The 18,743-nt window shown below is 41.9% G+C and overlaps 1 protein-coding gene across 16 annotated transcripts in view; it reads left to right on the top strand.

The window, feature by feature from the left end:
- The window catches only part of Thrap3 (thyroid hormone receptor associated protein 3), a 42,058-nt gene that overhangs the window by 17,818 nt on the left and 5,497 nt on the right, over window positions 1-18,743 (top strand). For 6 of the 16 annotated variants that reach the window (XM_087549293.1, XM_087549294.1, XM_087549296.1 and 3 more), the window contains 7 exon segments: window positions 2,222-2,375; window positions 8,669-9,571; window positions 10,895-11,590; window positions 13,114-13,286; window positions 14,233-14,344; window positions 15,544-15,628; window positions 17,138-17,325. In XM_087549293.1, the coding sequence (XP_087405419.1) occupies window positions 2,239-2,375; window positions 8,669-9,571; window positions 10,895-11,590; window positions 13,114-13,286; window positions 14,233-14,344; window positions 15,544-15,628; window positions 17,138-17,325 (2,294 nt within the window). In that variant the 5' untranslated portion in view covers window positions 2,222-2,238. 16 annotated transcript variants of the gene reach the window in all.

Raw genomic sequence — 18,743 nt, 5'->3', positions numbered from 1 at the left:
ACATTTTTCACTCAGAATACAGAGACTACCTGCTTCTGCTTCCCCAGTACTGGGACTGAAGTCACGCGCCACCAATACCCAGCTTGTGATTTTGTTTTTATAATATATGTATATTTTTAAAAGTGCAGCAGTAAAATTGCCAGAATGATGCCTTGAGGAAATTCTTTAATGCACATGTGAATATTATAAATCGTAAATTCCTAGAATTGAACATTTTTACATGATTTAGAGTACAAAATAGCATCCACTTAATTGCAGAAGTGTCAGAAAGGTCTGTAACTTGACTCTTGATTAGGTGTGTTTCTTTGAAGTGTTCCCTAGAGGTGCCGCAGCTGTTCCTGCTCTTGTTTCCCCTTTTCCCCTCTTCCCTTTACTCTGGAGAGTAAGAGTACAGTCTCAGGAGAGACAAAGAAAATAGTAAACATGTTTAAAATTTCACCTGAGCTCTGCTTTCCTACTCAACTACCCTGAGGCAAATAACAAAAATAGGCAAATAACAAAAAATAACTCTTTGGCTGGTGGGTTCTTTCCCTTTTTTATTTCCATTCTGTTCCTTCATTTTTTTTTGAGGTAGGGTTTCTGTTTTATAGGCTTGCCCTGGTGCAGGCAGGATTTTGTTACCTTTACCTGATTTCTGAACCTCTTACCCATCTTCTCAGTGTTGGGATGACAAGCATACACCACCAAGTTGGTTTCCTGAAGCCACATGGTCGCACACAACCATCTATAACTCCAGATCATGAGTTTCAAAGGCACTTGATACCCAGGAATGCACCTTGTACACATACAGGCATGTATGCAAAACACACTCCAACACATTCAATAAATCATAAACATATTGGAGGCCAGGAGGATGCTGATTGTGGAAAGTATTTGCTGTGCAGGCCTATCAACCTAAGATTGGCTCCCCAGAATCCACATAAAAGCCAGATGTGATATGCAAGTTATTTTTTTATTTTTTTGACACCGTGTCTTTTTTTGCAGCCTGAGGGGGACATAGGGTCTTATTTTGTAGCCATAGCTGATCTAGAGTTTGTATGTAGACCAGGCTGGCCTCAAATTCACAGAGATCTGACTGCTTCCTGAGTGTGATGATTAAATTATGTACATACTACTATACTTGGCCGTGAGTGTGACTCTTCTGAAGAACATGGAGACTAGCTGGCGCATGCCTTTAATTCCAACAAGTCACTCTGGTCTACAGAGCCAAGTTTAGGGCAGCCAAGGCTGCACAAATTCTGTCTTGGAGAACTGAGAGACAGAGACAGACAGAAAGAATATGGATACTAGGAAATCAGTAAGGTTGGGAAGACGGCTGAATCAGTAAAGTATTTGTCGGGGCTGGGGATTTAGCTCAGTGGTAGAACGCTTACCTAGGAAGCGCAAGGCCCTGGGTTTGGTCCCCAGCTCCGAAAAAAAAGAACCAAAAAAAAAAAAAAAAAAGTATTTGTCATGAAAGTGTGAGGCCTGGAGTTCCAATTGCTAGAAATCTAGTCTAGGGCTAGAGAATGGCCTAGTCAGTGAAATTGTACTAGTTTGTGTAGGGGACCTGAGATAGATTCTCAGCATCTTCATCGAGCAACTTAAAACAGTCTACTGTAATTTAGGGAATTTCACATCCTCTATCATTTATACAAAGATTGGTTCTCATGTGGCTGTGAGCCACAATGTGGTAGGAACTGAACTAAGGTCCTCTGTATTCTTTTTTTTTTTTTTCCCCCCCGGAGCTGGGGACCCAACCCAGGGCCTTGCGCTTGCTAGGCAAGCACTCTACCACTGAGCTAAATCCCCAACCCCGCTCCTCTGTATTCTTTTTTTTTTTTTTTTTTTGGTTCTTTTTTTCGGAGCTGGGGACCGAACCCAGGGCCTTGCGCTTCCTAGGTAAGCGCTCTAACCACTGAGCTAAATCCCCAGCCCCGGTCCTCTGTATTCTTAACCAGCACTCATGCATCTCTCTAGCCCCCAACATCTACACATGAAAGGTTTTGGGTTTTGAGTTGGAGTCTCAGTATGGAGCTCTGATTGGCCTGTAACTACATAAACCATCCTTTCCTGCCTCTCCTCCCAGGTCCTTGGATTATGAACATAGCCATAAATTCCTTGTTAAGGAGTTGGCTTTAAATAATTGTGTTGTGTGTCTTCCCCTATGACCCCAAATGCTTAGAGAAGTTGAGATTTGCAGAACTGGTGAATTTGTTTGACTGAATTCTCTTAACATTAGGTGTAAACTCTTCCAAGATGTCAAAAACAAACAAATCCAAGTCTGGGTCTCGCTCTTCTCGGTCAAGATCAGCATCCAGATCTCGGTCTCGTTCGTTTTCAAAGTCTCGATCCCGAAGCCGATCTGTCTCTCGTTCAAGGAAGCGCAGGCTGAGGTAAGGGGGTGTGGTCTTGTGTGCTGAAATGGTGATTGTATTGATTTGGGTTTTGAATGACTCCTGTCATGGGGCAGGTAGGATTCGAGGCTGTTTGCTTCGTTTCTGTTTGACAGTCCTATACTTCCACTCACTTTAGAAGAGAGCATTTGTGTCTAAACTCCTTGGTTAAAGTCATGCAGCTGATTATCTTTTGTTAAAGTGATTTTGAAGGCTTATTTCAAACTTATTTATCAGCAATGAAAGGACAACTAAGGATTAATATTACTAATAGCATTGCCTTGGAGAGAAACCATAATCCACTAAACTCAGTTAACTTTAGAGATTTACCAGGTATCATGGGTATATATCTAATGTGCTGATCACTAACAAATTGATTTAATTTAGCAAAACAGATCTTAAAACTGAGAATCAGTTATAAACACCAACAGTTTTCTTTTGCTAAATATAAAAATGACTTTTTTTTTTAGTTTTCACAAATACTTTTAAATGAATACTTTAGTTTTCAAACCTTCAATAAGCATCTCCATTTCGGTTATGTTTCCAGGAGATGCCCAGCATCTTGTTTGAATGGTTTGTTAAGGCAGGCTTCTCATTCATTGAAAGCATGGTGGTTTGTTCTTTTCATGACAGATGGTGTAATCCAGGCTGGAACTGAATGTGAGAGCCTTAGGTTTCAGCCTCTTGAATCCTGGGGTTAAAAGGTTTAAATTTTCTTCTAAGGATTGATTTTAATGCTTATAGTTTTTTCTTGTGAATTTTTTTTTTTCTTTTTTTCGGAGCTGGGGACCGAACCCAGGGCCTTGCGCTCACTTGGCAAGCGCTCTACCGCTGAGCTAAATCCCCAACCCCTCTTGTGAATTTTTGAGAACCACTAAATATTCAAGGTGATCTTTGTGCAGTTCCTCCCCCCTCCCCCCAAATTGAATTAGCAAGGTATTACTGTATCATTTTTACCATCTTAGAAATTCTAGTAAGTAGTACCTAGAATCTTTTTCTTGGCAATTTATTATGAAACTAAACCTTTTCTACATAAAGTCATTATTCTTGATGACTTCTGTAGTTCTACAGTACTTAAACATTAAACATGTAATTGGTCCAAAAAAAAAAAATCTTCCTTTTCCTAACAAAAAAGTAAGTTAAATCTTAGTGAAATCTGTGAAAAGTCAGCCTCAAAATTAATTTTAGATCAGAGCTTGGACAAAGGGGGATGTATGAATACGGACGGGAAACCTACTGATTCTATGTTTATCCCTCAAGAGATTAATGTCCAGGCCTGGGATGGAACAGAGTCCTGCCTTGCACACAGTCTTGATTTAGGTGACTTAAATTTCATTTTCAGCTCATTTTGTTCTGAAAGATACCATTTTAAAATTTAATTCGGTAAATGGAAGCTAAATAAGTGGTTCAAAGCCAAGTATGACTGAACAGCCAAAGCTAAACAACAAAATTGAACTGATACAGACCAAATCGAAACATGCCAACCAACTCTGAAACAGCGGGAATTCTGGGCAGATCTTGTCTCCTGATCTACACATTTGTCGTGGCGATTGACTTGAGAATGAAGGAGCATTGTCGTAAACAGGCAATTTGTTGGGTAGGTCTAGAGCCAATTTAAGTGCTATCTTGTTACCTAGAAGATTGTAAACTATGGAAGAATTTTTTTTTTTTTGTCCCTAGAAAATAATGCTTTTTGTCTTGACTATTGCCTGACTTCTGTTTTTAAGAAGCAGATTAAGCTTGCCACTGTATGCTCAGCTTTTTATTTCTGGCTTATCTGTTTCATGGTTTTGCTTTTGTTGTTTCTTTTTGTTTTCCCTCTCCTATAAGGAAAGTATCCTGAGAGTTTGAGAAACCATGCCTTTAAATTAACTAACTGCTGAGTCTACAGAATTGGAGAAAGTTCATTTTTTCCCCCTTTATTTCAGACTGTATCCTTTTCAGTGACTTTAAATACTTTTGCAGTCTGCAGAGCCAGCCTCATGTTTCTGCATCTTAGTGACTACAGCTTTGGCTGCAGGGAGCCACAGGGTCCTCCCTTACTCTAGTAATTGGTAACAGGAGCAGCAGTAGACCTAAGTATGGGAACATGAATTATACACCCTCCTTAGGGCTGGTGATGGATCTCCTTCAGTGGGATCATACTCCTTCTCATAGCCTGCCTCTGCCTGTCCTTTTTTATTGTTACTGTTTCTGAATGAAAAATATAGAAGGTAAGTTTTTATTCTTGACTTTTAAATTTTGCTTAGATAGCAACTGTTAATTGACAATTAGATGCATCTTTGCTAGTTGTTTTTCTTTATGGTGTAGATAGATCTAAGAACAATGGACAATACTAGAAAACCAATTCTGTTTTATCTTCAGTTTCTGAACTGAACTTCAGCTTCTCCTGATACTGTTATCAAATCCTTAAAACAACACTTCCTAAAGGGAGTTACTGTCTCCAAGATTCTGTGTATATCTGGGATCCTGTATCACAGCTAGGTCTGATCCCTATACTTAGTTTTATGTTTCTTCTTGTATATACATCTATGATAAAGCTTAATTTACAAATTAACTACAGAAAGAGATTAATAGCAATGAATAACTAAGTAGAATATTAATAACACTTTACCATAATAAGAACTGTTGAGGGGGCTGGAGAGATGGCTCAGCAGTTAAGAGTACCCGACTACTCTTCCAGAGGTCCTGAGTTCAATTCCCAGCAACCACATGGTGGCTCACAACCATCTGTAAAGAGATCCGATGCCCTCTTCTGGTGTCTGAAGACAGCTACAGTGTACTTATATATAATAAATGAATAAATCTTTTAAAAAAAAAGCTGTTGAAATGTGGTAAACTAGGGGTTGGGGATTTGGCTCAGTGGTAGAGCGCTTGCCTAGGAAGCGCAAGGTCCTGGGTTCGGTCCCCAGCCCCGGGGGGGGGGGGGGGGACCGAAATGTGGTAAACTAAAGAATTAGGTGGCTTAGTGGATAAATATCAAACCTGAAGACAGGAGTTTGATCCCTGGGATCCTCAAGGTGGAAGAAGAGAACTGATTTCAAGTTGTCCTCTGACCACCTGTACACAATACACTTGGCACGCACATCCAACACACAACAAATAAATGGGGCACTAAAGAATTAGTTATTTTTTTAATTTACCACTTAATATTTTTGATTCTGAATTATCATAAGAGATTTTGTAAAACAAGACCTTGAAAAAGATAGGAGAGAAGACACTATCTTTATTACTTTATATGTATGAATGTTTTGCCTGCCTGTAGGTGTTTGTGCATCATATACATACAGTGACCTTGGAGACCAGTAGAGAGTGACAGATTCCTTGGAACTGAAGCTAATATATAGCTATGAGCTAGCATGTGAATGCTTTGACCCAGGTCTGCTGCAAGAGCAGATGATTGATATATATATATAATGGGCAAGCAGTGCCACAATTAGTATGAGGTCAGAAAATTGCAGGAATTGATACTCCCCTTTTATGTGTGTCCCAGGGATTGAACCCTGGGTTGAAATGCTTAGTGACAGGCATGGTTATCTGATGAGCTATCGGGCATCTGGCAAGCCTCAGGACTCAGGAACTATCATTTTAAAAGCACATGTAGCCAGGAACTCTGGCACATGTCCTCTTTTAGTCCCAACATTTGGGAGGCAGCGTTAGGCAGATCTCAGAGTTTGAAGCCAATCAAGGCTGCATAGTCAGAACCTGTCTCAAAAACAAAACAAAAGCAAACATGGCCCAGTGTTGCTCCATGGGAGAGTGCTTGCTGAGTGTGTGTAAGGTTCTGTGCACACACAAAAGCCTCTCAGGCAAGTTTACGGTCTAGAAAGACCATGTTTTTAAGTGAAGCATTGTACCAGTGAACTATATCCCTAATCCCTTCTAAATTTTGTCTTCAAACCAGGTCTTGCTAAATCCCCTAGACTATCCTCTAGCTTCAGTTCTCCTGCCCAGGCCTCCCAGGTTAACTTAAGATCACATGTATATTAACATGCTTGACAGAAGGTTTCTGTTTTGTGTTTGTGCCTGCACCTGCAGAGGCTAGAGGACACCAAATCCTCTGGAGCTGGAGTTAGAGCTATGACAGCTTACCCGCTGTGAAATGCTGTGGGTGTGGGGAACCAGATTATGGTCCTCTGGAGGAGTAGCAAGTTCTTTTAACCATTGAGCCAGTTCTCCAGTCCTTTTAACCAACCATTGAACCGGTCCTCCATTCCCTGGTCCGTTGTGTTGTTTCCTGAGACAGTAGCTCACGTGTCCGAGTGGCTTCAGACCTGCTGTGTAGCTTTGAGTGTTGTTTCTTTTTCCTGATGCTACTGCCTTACCTTGACAGTGCTGAGATTACTAGGTGTGCAGTAGCATGGCTGGCTAGACTTTTAATTAATACAAAATAGTGAATTTCATTATCGATTTCCATACATGAATACCATATACCTTGATTATGCTATTGTTTCTGAAGGGATTTTATTTTATATCTTGAGAGATCATATTTTTTTAGTATCCCCTAGTAATAGTAATAGTAATATTATGATTGGCAGAATAAATGGTATTTAAGGGGGCTGGAGAGATGGCTCAGCAGTTGAGAGAGCTGACTGCTCTTCCAGAGGTCTTGAGTTCAAATCCCAGCAACCACATGGTGGTTCACAACCATCTGTAATGAGATATGATGCCCTCTTCTGGCGTGTCTGAAAATAGTAACTGTACTTATATATAATAAATGAATAAATCTTTTTAAAAAATGGTATTTTAAGAATCTCGGGGCTGGGGATTTAGCTCAGTGGTAGAGCGCTTACCTAGGAAGCGCAAGGCCCTGGGTTCGGTCCCCAGCTCCGGAAAAAAAAAAAAAAAAAAAACCAAAAAAAAAAAAAAAGAACCAAAAAAAAAAAAAAAAGAATCTCATCAGATGTCCTAAATATTAGCACTCAGTGGGCAGCGGAGGCAGCTCTCTGGAAATGTGAGGCGGCCAGCTTAATCTGCATAGCAAGTTCCAGGCCAGCCAGGGCTACCCTGAGTCCCTGCCGCACCAAAGGTGGGGGTGGGGGTTGGGAGGAGAGAACTAAGTGAATTTGTACAAACCACTTTTTAAAATTACTATATTTATGTGTGTGTGTGTGTGTGTTAGTGTGTTAGTTAGTTAGTTGTAGCACATAGCTGGAAATCAGAAGACAACTTGTGGGAGTTGGTTCTCTGGCATGTGGGCCCTTGAGATCAGATCAAACCAAAAATGGAACTCAGGTTGTCAGACTTCCTGCTGACTACCCTCATTTCTGACTTCTTTGCTGTCTTGGTTAGGGTTACTATTGCATGATGAAACATCTTGACCAAAAGCGAGTTGAGAAGCAAAAAGGTTTATTTTTAGCTTATACTTCTATTGCTGTTCGTCGCTAAAAGAAATTAGGACAGAAACTTAACATGGGCCAGGGACCTGAAGGCAAGAGCTGATGTAGAGGCCATGGAGTGGTGTTAGTTATGTGGCTTGTTCAGCCTATTTTCTTCTAGAATCCAGGATCACCAGCCCAGTGATGGCCCTGCCCACAACGGGCTAGGTCCTCCTCCATCAATCACTACTTAAGAAAATGTCTTACATAGTACAGACTTGCCTATAGCCCAATCTTAGGGAAGTATTTTCTCAATTGAGGCTCTTTGCTCTCTGATGACATAAACCAGCCAGTACACCGGCCCTGGCTTTGGCCTTTTTGATGGTTCCTGGTTGTCTAAGGCATTTTATTTTTGAGTTCTTGTGGTTCTCTCAGTGGACCTTGGCTCTGTCACAGTCCTCCTGTATTAAATAAAAAAACAGTTCTGGCCTTGCCGCTGAGTTGAAAGATGTTCACACTGTGGGGAGGTGACTCTCCCTGTGCTTGGGTGCCTTACAGTCAGATAGTGCCACCTTGTGGTACCTAAGTGAGATCATCGAGTTCAGCCACAGAAATTTGACCTAAATTAAACCATCTCCAGTCTCTAGAACAAAAGTAGTGTTTTGTGTTTTTCTGATCTAATTTTGGCAGATTCTTTTGAGCTTTTCAATGGCTGTGTTCTTTGTTTGACAGCAAGCTGTTACAATTGTGCCTTTACAACCTCAGGTCTCATATGTAAGACCTTTATCTACCTGCTAAGTGTCCTGTGCCTGTATGTCTTTAGTTTACAGAATTGAGGGAACAATTGCTTCCACAACAAAACTGAAAACAAATATACAGAACCATATGGATTGGAGTGTTACCTTTTGTTGGCAGTTATTTTTTTTAACTGAAAATGCTCTTTAAAAAACATTTCCCCATTCCCTTCCTCTGCAGTTCTAGGTCTCGTTCCAGATCATACTCTCCAGCTCATAACAGAGAAAGGAATCACCCCAGAGTATATCAGAATCGAGATTTCCGAGGTCACAACAGAGGCTACAGAAGGCCCTATTACTTCCGTGGACGAAACCGAGGCTTTTATCCATGGGGCCAGTATAACCGAGGTGGCTATGGAAATTACCGTTCTAATTGGCAGAACTACCGGCAAGCATACAGCCCTCGTCGGGGCCGATCCCGATCTCGGTCCCCCAAGAGAAGGTCCCCTTCACCAAGGTCCAGGAGCCATTCTAGGAACTCGGATAAGTCATCCTCTGACAGGTCAAGACGCTCTTCGTCCTCCCGGTCGTCCTCCAACCACAGCAGAGTTGAATCATCTAAGCGAAAGTCTACAAAAGAGAAAAAGTCCTCTTCCAAGGATAGCCGGCCATCTCAGGCAGCTGGTGATAACCAGGGAGATGAGGCTAAGGAGCAGACATTTTCTGGAGGCACCTCTCAAGATATAAAAGGGTCTGAGAGCTCAAAGCCATGGCCAGATGCTACCACCTATGGCACTGGTTCTGCATCACGGGCCTCGGTTTCTGATCTGAGTCCCCGGGAGAGAAGCCCAGCTCTCAAAAGCCCCCTCCAGTCTGTGGTGGTTAGGCGAAGGTCACCACGCCCTAGCCCTGTGCCCAAACCTAGTCCTCCTCTTTCTAATGCATCCCAGATGGGCTCATCTATGTCAGGCGGTGCTGGATATCAGTCTGGAGCACACCAAGGTCCGTTTGACCATGGCTCTGGGTCTTTGAGTCCATCCAAAAAGAGCCCTGTGGGTAAGAGTCCACCAGCCACTGGCTCTGCATATGGTTCATCTCAGAAAGAGGAGAGCGCTGCTTCGGGAGGAGCAGCCTACACAAAAAGGTAAGTTTCTCATTTCCGCATCCCCAAGTGGCCAGCAGCTTAGTGCAATAATAATGCCTGAGTTACTGCTCTGATTAATAGCAATAAGGTAATACCTGCTTCCTTGACTCTTCATTAAAGGCCTCAGGAAACCTTCAGCCTAACTCAAGGTTTCCTGCGTATGTAGTGTAGTACAAGTTTCTTTAGACTCGTCTGCAATGGTGTGTTTTCATTAAACACTGCCTTGGATTCTACCAATCTAAGCTAGGAAATAGTAGAGGTTTGAGGGTCAGCTACCAAAAATATGTCTTTGCTAACATGACTGGCCACTGGAACTGTAAACCTCTAGGTTCTACCATCTGCCGTGTTTGATACACATTGGTCCATCATGATAAAGAGCCACACTGAAGAGAATGAGCAAAATAGGAAAGGCCAAGGCTTAGTCCAGGAGAGCCGTTATTTAAAAACACAGGGCAGGTGTATGTCCTAGTAGAAGTTGCAAGCTTTGTGTTACCCTGGAAGGGAGCATAGTGAGTTTGATAAGGAATTGTTTCTGTGTGGATTGGATGGAGTCAGAGGTCATAGGAAAGGTGCCAGAACTGTTTAGTCAGGAGAGACTCAGCGAGAGGTTCCTTCTTCAGTTCTCTACTCCTGGTAGCACATTCTCTGGTGCTGGCAGTCATGTGGCTCTTTGCCATGTTCATTCGTGTTGACCATTTATTGCCCATAATTACCTAAGTCTGCAGTTAGGTTGCTTTGCAGTATATGTTTTAGTCCTTGACAGCACTGAGTGTAGGTTTGAGTCTGGTCCCTGCTTTTCTATTAGGAGAATAATGATTTTGCCACCTCCCTTCATAATTTCCCCCATTAACAAGTATTTTGTTTTTATGTGTTCACAGTATGTTTCATTATGTAGATCTTCTAGGTGACTTGAAGCAAATTTGAAGTCTCTTTTGAGACTTGTATTTCCAAATGTGAGTTGTATAAAATCAAAACAGTCCAAGGTTGAACATTCTGTTTGCTTTGCTGAAAGCAGATTTTTAAATGAATGAGTGAAAGTTGGGGTAAGACTTTAGTTGTTTTCCCCTTAGACCACATTGCAGGTAAGTAAAAAATAATTTTCAGTATCCTAAATAACTTGCTCTTCTGGGTTTTTGGTTGTTTTTATAAGGCACAGTTCCACTGACTCTTAAATGCTGAGCTCATAAATTGTTAGAAATGTTTAGAAAAGAACAGGTAGACAGTTCTGATAATACTGAAAGATAGGTATGCTTGCTCAGAGACTTCAAACCAGAGCAGGAGGCTTAGGTCTCTTGTGTGTCTCCCTTGTGTCTTTATAACTAGGTATCTGGAAGAGCAGAAGACGGAGAATGGGAAGGATAAGGAGCAGAAACAAACAAATACTGATAAAGAGAAGCTGAAGGAGAAAGGGGGCTTCTCTGATGCTGATGTCAAAATGAAATCTGATCCATTTGCTCCCAAGACGGACACTGAGAAGCCCTTCCGAGGCAGCCAGTCACCCAAAAGGTATAAGCTCCGGGATGACTTTGAGAAAAAGATGGCTGACTTCCACAAGGAGGAGATGGATGAACAAGATAAGGACAAATGTAAGGGAAGGAAGGAACCTGAGTTTGATGATGAGCCCAAATTTATATCTAAAGTCATAGCCGGTGCAAGCAAAAACCAGGAGGAAGAGAAGTCAGGCAAGTGGGAGAGCCTGCATGCAGGGAAGGAAAAGCAGAGGAAAGCAGAGGAGCTGGAGGAGGAGCCTTTCACAGAGAGATCCCGAAAGGAGGAACGTGGAGGGTCCAAGAGGAGCGAAAGTGGGCACAGGGGCTTTGTGCCAGAAAAGAATTTCCGGGTGACTGCATACAAGGCGGTCCAGGAGAAAAGTTCATCGCCTCCCCCAAGGAAGACCTCTGAGAGCCGTGACAAGCTGGGAAACAAAGGAGACTTTTCCTCAGGGAAGTCTTCCTTTTCCATTACTCGGGAGGCCCAGGTCAATGTCCGGATGGACTCCTTCGATGAGGACCTTGCACGGTGAGGAGTGCTCCTTGTTGACCCCCAGGGCTCTAATGGCCTAAATAGTTTCCTTACCCAGTCTTTCTGAGGATGGAAAGTTTCCTTGCTGCCACCTGTCAGTGCCAGCACCTTTATATCTGTCCCTGGAGTGGAGAGTGACTATGGCTTACAGAATGATGATGGCCCATGAGCATTGTGGGGATAAAGGATCTTTCAGCCCTTTGTGGCTGGCTTTCTTTGTTTCTGGGAACTTGGAGCAACTATTTTGGTCTGTTTTCCCTCCAAACCAACTCACACCCACATTGTTTCTTTTACCTATGAAGACACTTGAGAACCGTGTCTCCATTTTACGTGGGTCACCAGAATCTATTTTTTGCCACCATTAAATAGCAGAAAACTTCAAATTGATGGACTCTGCCTCTTCCGTTCTTCCTCTAACTTCAGGAAAGCATGGTAGAACCCAGACTGACTGCTTTTTGACTTAGTATAATCTACCCAGTTAGTTGGAACTCTGCCTGAGTGGTGTTCTAGCCACATGTTCCATCCACTCTTGCTACTTCTGTTTAAGAAGCGGGGAGGGGGCAGACATGCCACAGCATGCACGAGAAGGTCAGAGGACATCTTGTGGGAATGAGTTTTTCTTTTTGCCTTGTGGGCCCTGGCTTGGTGGCCATCACCTGTACCCACTGAACCATCTCACCAGCCCCACTTCTTTATGTTGCCTCGTTGAATGACCTTCCTAGCCAAGTTAGTTGATCGTTTACAGTATTTTTGTTTGATGTATGTGTTGAAACAAGTACGGTCACTAAGGTTTAATACTTCCCCACTTGAAGATTCTCAGTGAATTTTGGACCAACCTTTCCTTAGTTGTAATGTGATAGAGAACAAAAGGAACATTTGTGGATAGGCTTAAAACTTGGAATTGCCGGGCAGTTGGTGCTGCACACCTTTAATCCCAGCACTCAGGAGGAAGAGGGAGGTGGATCTTTGAGTCTGAGGCCAGCCTGATCTACAGAGCTAGTTCCAGGACAGTCAAGGCTACACCGGGAAACCTTATCTCAAAAACCAAAACAAACAAAGCAAAACAAAACAAAACCTTGGAACTGTCTCAAAGAAAAAAGGAAGGAGGGGCTAGCAAGATCCACTAAGCCTGGTGATCTGGAAGGAAAGAAATGACTCCTACAAGTTGTCTTCTGACTTTTACTTATGTATTCCACACTCTTTCATCCTCCCCTCCCTGGCACAAAATAAGAGGAAGCTGTGGTTCCATGTTGGAAAACTCAGATATTTAGTATGTACAAAGGCCCTGGCTTTGATGCCCTGCATTCTATACCCTCACCCAAGCTTATAAAGGCTGGCCCAATTGTGCAGTTCCAGTACTCAGGAGGCTGAGGCAGGAAAATCACAAGTTCACAACCAGCCTTGAGTTACATTGGGGGCGGGAGGAGGGCTATCTTGAGAATTAGAATATTTTTATGGTTAAAGAATTTGGACTCTGTGTATCTCTTGTTACACCAAATCTCCATGTATTTGTTTTTCAGACCCAGTGGCTTATTGGCTCAGGAACGAAAGCTTTGTCGGGATCTAGTCCATAGCAACAAAAAGGAGCAGGAATTCCGTTCCATTTTCCAGCACATACAGTCAGCTCAGTCGCAGCGTAGCCCCTCAGAATTGTTTGCCCAGCACATAGTGACCATTGTTCATCATGTTAAAGGTGAGTTGATTTCTGCATATTTGTCTTTCTAAAACAGGATGACAAGGGAATGAGGAAGCCTCCAGGATCTTTAAAGCTATAGGTTAGGTTAAAGGAACAACTTTCAGTGAGAGATTTCCATATTTTAATAGAGATGAGTGTTTTGAAATGCTAACAATCTGTAGTCATGATTACAAAATTCTCAACACAAAGTATGAAGACTTTAGGGCTGGAGAGATGGCTCAGCGGTTAGGAGCACTGACTGCTCTTCCAGAGGTCCCGAGTTCAAACCCCAGCAACCACATGGTGGCTCACAACCATCTGTAATGAGATCTGATGCCCTCTTCTGGTGTGTCTGAAGACAGCTACAGTGTACTTATATATAATAAATAAATCTTAAAAAAAAAAAGTATGAAGACTTTAAAGACTTCTTTTCTATTGATTTATATATGTGTTTGGAATGGGAGGTTCCTATGGAGGCCAGAAAAGAGCATCAGATCCCCTGGGAGCTAGATTGACAGTTGGTTTGGAGCTGTCTGAGAAGAGTGCTGGAGAGCAAACTTGTGTCCTCTGGAAGAACAGCAACCTGTCTTTGCCAAGTTCTATTGTCTCCTGAGAAAATGGAGGTGGTCAGGCTGAGAAATGCCAAGAGCAATAAATGATTGAGAAAGCTGAACTGGGCTGGTTACAGGCCCAATCTAGAGTTAGAGTCAAGTAGTCATTGAGCCTGTGCCCCAAAGGGAGGTGAGCACCAGGGTCTTTGTCCTTGTGTCCTGTTCCCAAGATACCGGAACAAACTAGAAACCCAGCATGGGATTGTTTGTGAACCCGCTGCTTTCTTCCTTTTCCCAGCGTATTACTTGGGTGTGAGTACTTGTGTTTATCTCTAAGGCTACAGGTTCTTGGGGGAGTTGACCATTATACCTGCCTCTGATAGCCTATTCATGTATTTCTTTGAATCTTACAGAGCATCACTTTGGATCCTCTGGAATGACATTGCATGAGCGCTTTACTAAATACCTAAAGAGAGGGAATGAACAAGAAGCAGCTAAAACTAAGAAAAGCCCAGAGATACACAGGTGAGGTCCTCAACCTTACACTGGGGTTGTGGTAAAACAATTGTCACTTGATTCTAAACTCACATTGATGAGTATTAGGGGATTTGTCAGGCACATGGAGATCTTGTGTAGAAACAAAGTTGATCATACCTGTAAGTCCTTAGTAGTCAATCAGATAAGTACCGGGTAAGACCAAGTTTGTAAAAACAGTCTTAGGAATAGCATCTGGTGGGGTCTGTCAGCTCACTAGAACTACCAGTCTTACAGAGAACTAATGGACCCATGTACTTAGATTCTCAAGATGGGAACTGCTCTTTGAGTTAAACAGAACATACATATGCAGTCAGGGTAGTAGACGTGATTATAAGCGAATCTAAGATTGAATCTACTTTGCAAACTAGTAAGTAGCACTGTTGGGAAGAAACAGAGCTCTGCTGGGCGTGGCAATACACTTTTTTTTTAGATTTATTTGTTTATTTTATGTAAGAACACTGTACACGGGGGTTGGGGATTTATCTCAGTGGTAAATCCTAGGAAGCGCAAGGCCCTGGGTTCCGGAAAAAAGAACCAAAAAAAAAAAAAAAAAAAACCACTGTACACACTTATTTTAAGATACACCAGAAGGACAACCATGTGAGTGCTGGGAATTGAACTCAGGACCTCTGGAAGAGCAGTCAGTGCTCTAACCACTGAGCCATCTCTCCAGCCCCCAGCAATACACATTTTTAATCCCAGCACTGGGAGGCGGGAGCAGGCAGATCTCTTGAGTTTGAGGCCAGCACAGGCACACACAAATAAAAACAAATTCTTTTTGTTTGTTTTTGAGACAAAATTTCTCTATGTAGCCCTGGTTATTCTGTAACTCATTAGGGTAGCTTCAGGCTCAGATCATCTGCCTACCTCTGCCTCCCAAGTGCTGGATCTAAAGGCATGCGTTCCCTGGCTATGAATACTTATTTTTAAATTATTTATTTTGTGTGGGGTGAGAGGGTGTAATTTTGCTACAGGTCTAATGATAGAGTGCAGCTAGGCATATACACTTAATCCCAGAGAGTGGGGGGGAGAGAGAGAGAATGAGTGAGGGATTATATACATGGCAACAGATAAACTATGAAAAGTAATTATGTCCATCTATGGCTCCATTACATACCTTAGGATCTAGAATGTTGACTAATACTGTTGTGTAGAATAGTATGCAATTACTGTACTTTTAATTTTAGGAGGATAGACATTTCCCCCAGTACATTCAGAAAGCATGGTTTGACTCATGAGGAATTGAAAAGTCCACGGGAACCTGGCTACAAGGTGAACTGTTGCTTTGATCAGTAATTCCAACAAAATGAGTGCGTTGGGCATGAACTTGACAGAAATGTGTTTGTTTAAATTACTCTCTACTTAAGTTTGTGTTTTTCTTTTAAGGATGGGCATAATTCTAAAAATGAACTACAAAGGGTTAATTTTTATTAAAATGTATCAACAACCTTTGTGAAGTGGTTAGAATATGGTAAATGACCCCAGAGTCTATTGAGGTGAGCTTGAGAAAAAAAAGAGAGGCGTTTTGGAACAAGTGCCCATGATGAGAGAAGAAACTTTTTGTGATATTTTTCTGCTTGTAAGTATTATCAAATCAACTGTCTACATGCACTATTTCCAACCATGATTTCAGAAAGACATGCATGTCAGAGCAGAGTGAAATATTCATATCTTAACTCAGTAGACTGTGTTCAACAGCTGGTGCGCTTTTTTGTTTTTTTTCCTAACATTGTACCATATCATCTGTCAATTACTGTTACTTTAAAATGGCCTGGCTATATTTGCAATGATGTGCACATAACACTGTTACTAAGAGGTTTAAACTCATGCAGTCTCTTACTGTAAAATAAATAGATGGAATTTTTAAGATCTTAATATTTATTGACCATCATTCATATATACAGTTTAAAATTTGAAATGAAAGATGGCTGTTCTGTGCTGCTGAAACCTTTTTTTAAAAATGCTGTTTTAAAATTTTCCAAACAAATTTGTCTTTTTGGTTGAAAGTATTGACCCCTTACCCCTGTCTCCACATGCCTGGCCCTAGTGAAGCAGCAGAAATCTGTGCTCCATGCCTCCAACAGCCAGCTTCTTAGTGATGCTGTCTAGTGGCCTAGGAGCGGTGGCTGCATTTGTCCTTTGTTGTCATTTATTTGTCTATTTATTGGCTTAGATCCTCTCAGAAACAGGTGGATAAAATAATAAACCTTCCTGTCATTCTTGCTATTAATTTCAGTGAAATATTATTGCATTGGGAAGTCTATGGTTCATGTGTGTAAGATGTTAATATAGAGTAGACGGCTTCCTGTTAGCGAGGGCTTGTTTCTATTAGACCAGTCCCAGTGCATGATGTCCTTGAAGCCATCTTAGGCATTTGCCCTCTTGAATTTTCCCTGGGTGTTATTGAAGGCCATTGCAGAGGTGATCTGGCCAATGTTGCTTTTTTATCTTTTCTTATTCCTAAAATACCTTAAGGTAGTTCCACACAGTAGTTGGTAACCGCTTTAGGTAGAGAGAAGTAAGCATTTCCTATAAAACTAATAGAAACACCTTCCAGAATTGATTTTGGCCATCTCAGCGTGAACACCTAGCCAGTCAAAAATTCACATACAGCATTTTCAAGAGATAGCACCTTGATTGTTCTTTTGAAAAGCAAAACAAAACCTGGCTGGGACGAGGCTCTTAGATCCCCAGGGCTTCCATTAGTAGAAACCACATTTGAGAATGAGTGAGTCAGCAGTTCTGGATCCCCAAACCGTAATTTTGACATTTTTTTGGCAGGCTGAAGGAAAGTACAAAGATGATCCTGTTGATCTTCGCCTTGATATTGAACGCCGTAAAAAACATAAGGAGAGAGATCTTAAGCGAGGTAAATCAAGAGAGTCGGTGGATTCCAGAGACTCTAGCCACTCAAGAGAAAGATCAACTGAAAAGACAGAGAAAACCCACAAAGGATCAAAGAAGCAGAAGTATGTGATACCCCTGTCTGACACCTTAAATTCTGGAGTAAAGTCTTTCCACACTACACTGTCTTAGTGGTAGTGGTTTGGTTTTGCCTTTTGCTACAGTCTGAACACAAAACCCTGGCTGGCTTAGAAGTTACTATGTGGAACAAAACACTCTGCCCTCCAGTGTTGAGATTACCTGAGAGCACAGAGCACATGTTCCTTTGGGCTCTTGTGGTACACTGGTTAGGAATGTAAGCATTTGCAGCTTTGTCTTAAATACCATGTGATAGTCAAAGGGGATTTCTAACTTGCAAATAGAACTTCTATATCTAGGTAATGTTTGTTACCTTAGTCCAAAGAAGGCTTTGTGCAAGAAACTAATGCTGGTAAGGATGTTATGGGGATTCATTGGGAAAGGTTGTTTGACAGATCTTTTGGACATGGTTTTTCTCATTAAACATTTTCTCAATGGACTTACCGTTTAGGAAGTCATTATTGCTGAACAAAAATAATAACCAGGTAGAACTAGATAGGAGAGGATTGTTGTTTTAAACTAGTTTCACAGACAGTTTAAAAGAAGTGTTCCAAATATTTTTTTTTCAAAGAATTTATTTTATGTGAGTACACTGACGCTGTTTTCAGACACACCAGAAGAGGGCGTCAGATCCCATCACAGATGGTTGTGAGCCACCATGTGGTTGCTGGGAAATGAACTCAGGACCTCTGGAAGAGCAGTCAGTGCTCTTAACTGCCGAGCCATCTCTCCAGCCCCTCCAAATATTTCTTAAAGTAGTCATTGTTGAGTTATGTAGGACAACAGTGTGCCGGTGCCATGAAATTTCTATTTGCCTTTCTTGGTGCTGCTGAGGAGTAAGTCCTGGGCCTCCGAATACCGTGCAGGTTTCCAGCTGAGCTGCTTTCAGCGTTAGTGCACTGTGGAAGGTTCTACAGGTTTGGTCAGCATTCATCAAACAGCAGAGTTGTAGCCTTTTCCTTCTCAAAAAGCAGCCTCTCTGCTGTTCTAAACTTGAACTGGCAGGCTTTTCTCGGGTCTCTCAGTCTGGCTTCATTCACCGTAGAGCAGCTTAAGGGTGGCCTGAACTCCTGGTCCTCATTTACCTCCCAAGGTAGGGATGATAAATGTACACTACATTCTTATTGGTGAAGAGGGTGAATTCCCACAAAAACCTCAGGACTGAGCGTAAATAAGTAATTACGCTGGCTCTTTCTGAAGTATGCCTACCCATGAGTTGCAGTGTAACTTTTAATAAGTTGCTTAAGCAGGTTTTTTTTAGGGCAATGCCAGCCCTACCAATGAAAGGGAACAGTGGGCTACTAAATGACTCTAAGGTGTCAGAAGAACTAAGCTCTCAGAAGTAGAGACCTCAGGTATTCCATAGTTTTTCTGTTTATTTACTTTTTTATTTTATATGCCTTTG

The sequence above is a fragment of the Rattus norvegicus genome, chromosome 5 (assembly GCF_021556685.1).
Source record: "Rattus norvegicus strain SHRSP/BbbUtx chromosome 5, alternate assembly SHRSP_T2T, whole genome shotgun sequence".
In the NCBI taxonomy this organism is placed as follows: Eukaryota; Metazoa; Chordata; class Mammalia; order Rodentia; family Muridae; genus Rattus; species Rattus norvegicus.
The sequence above is the reverse complement of the archived record's forward strand: the minus strand, read 5'-3'. Positions and strand labels throughout refer to the sequence as shown.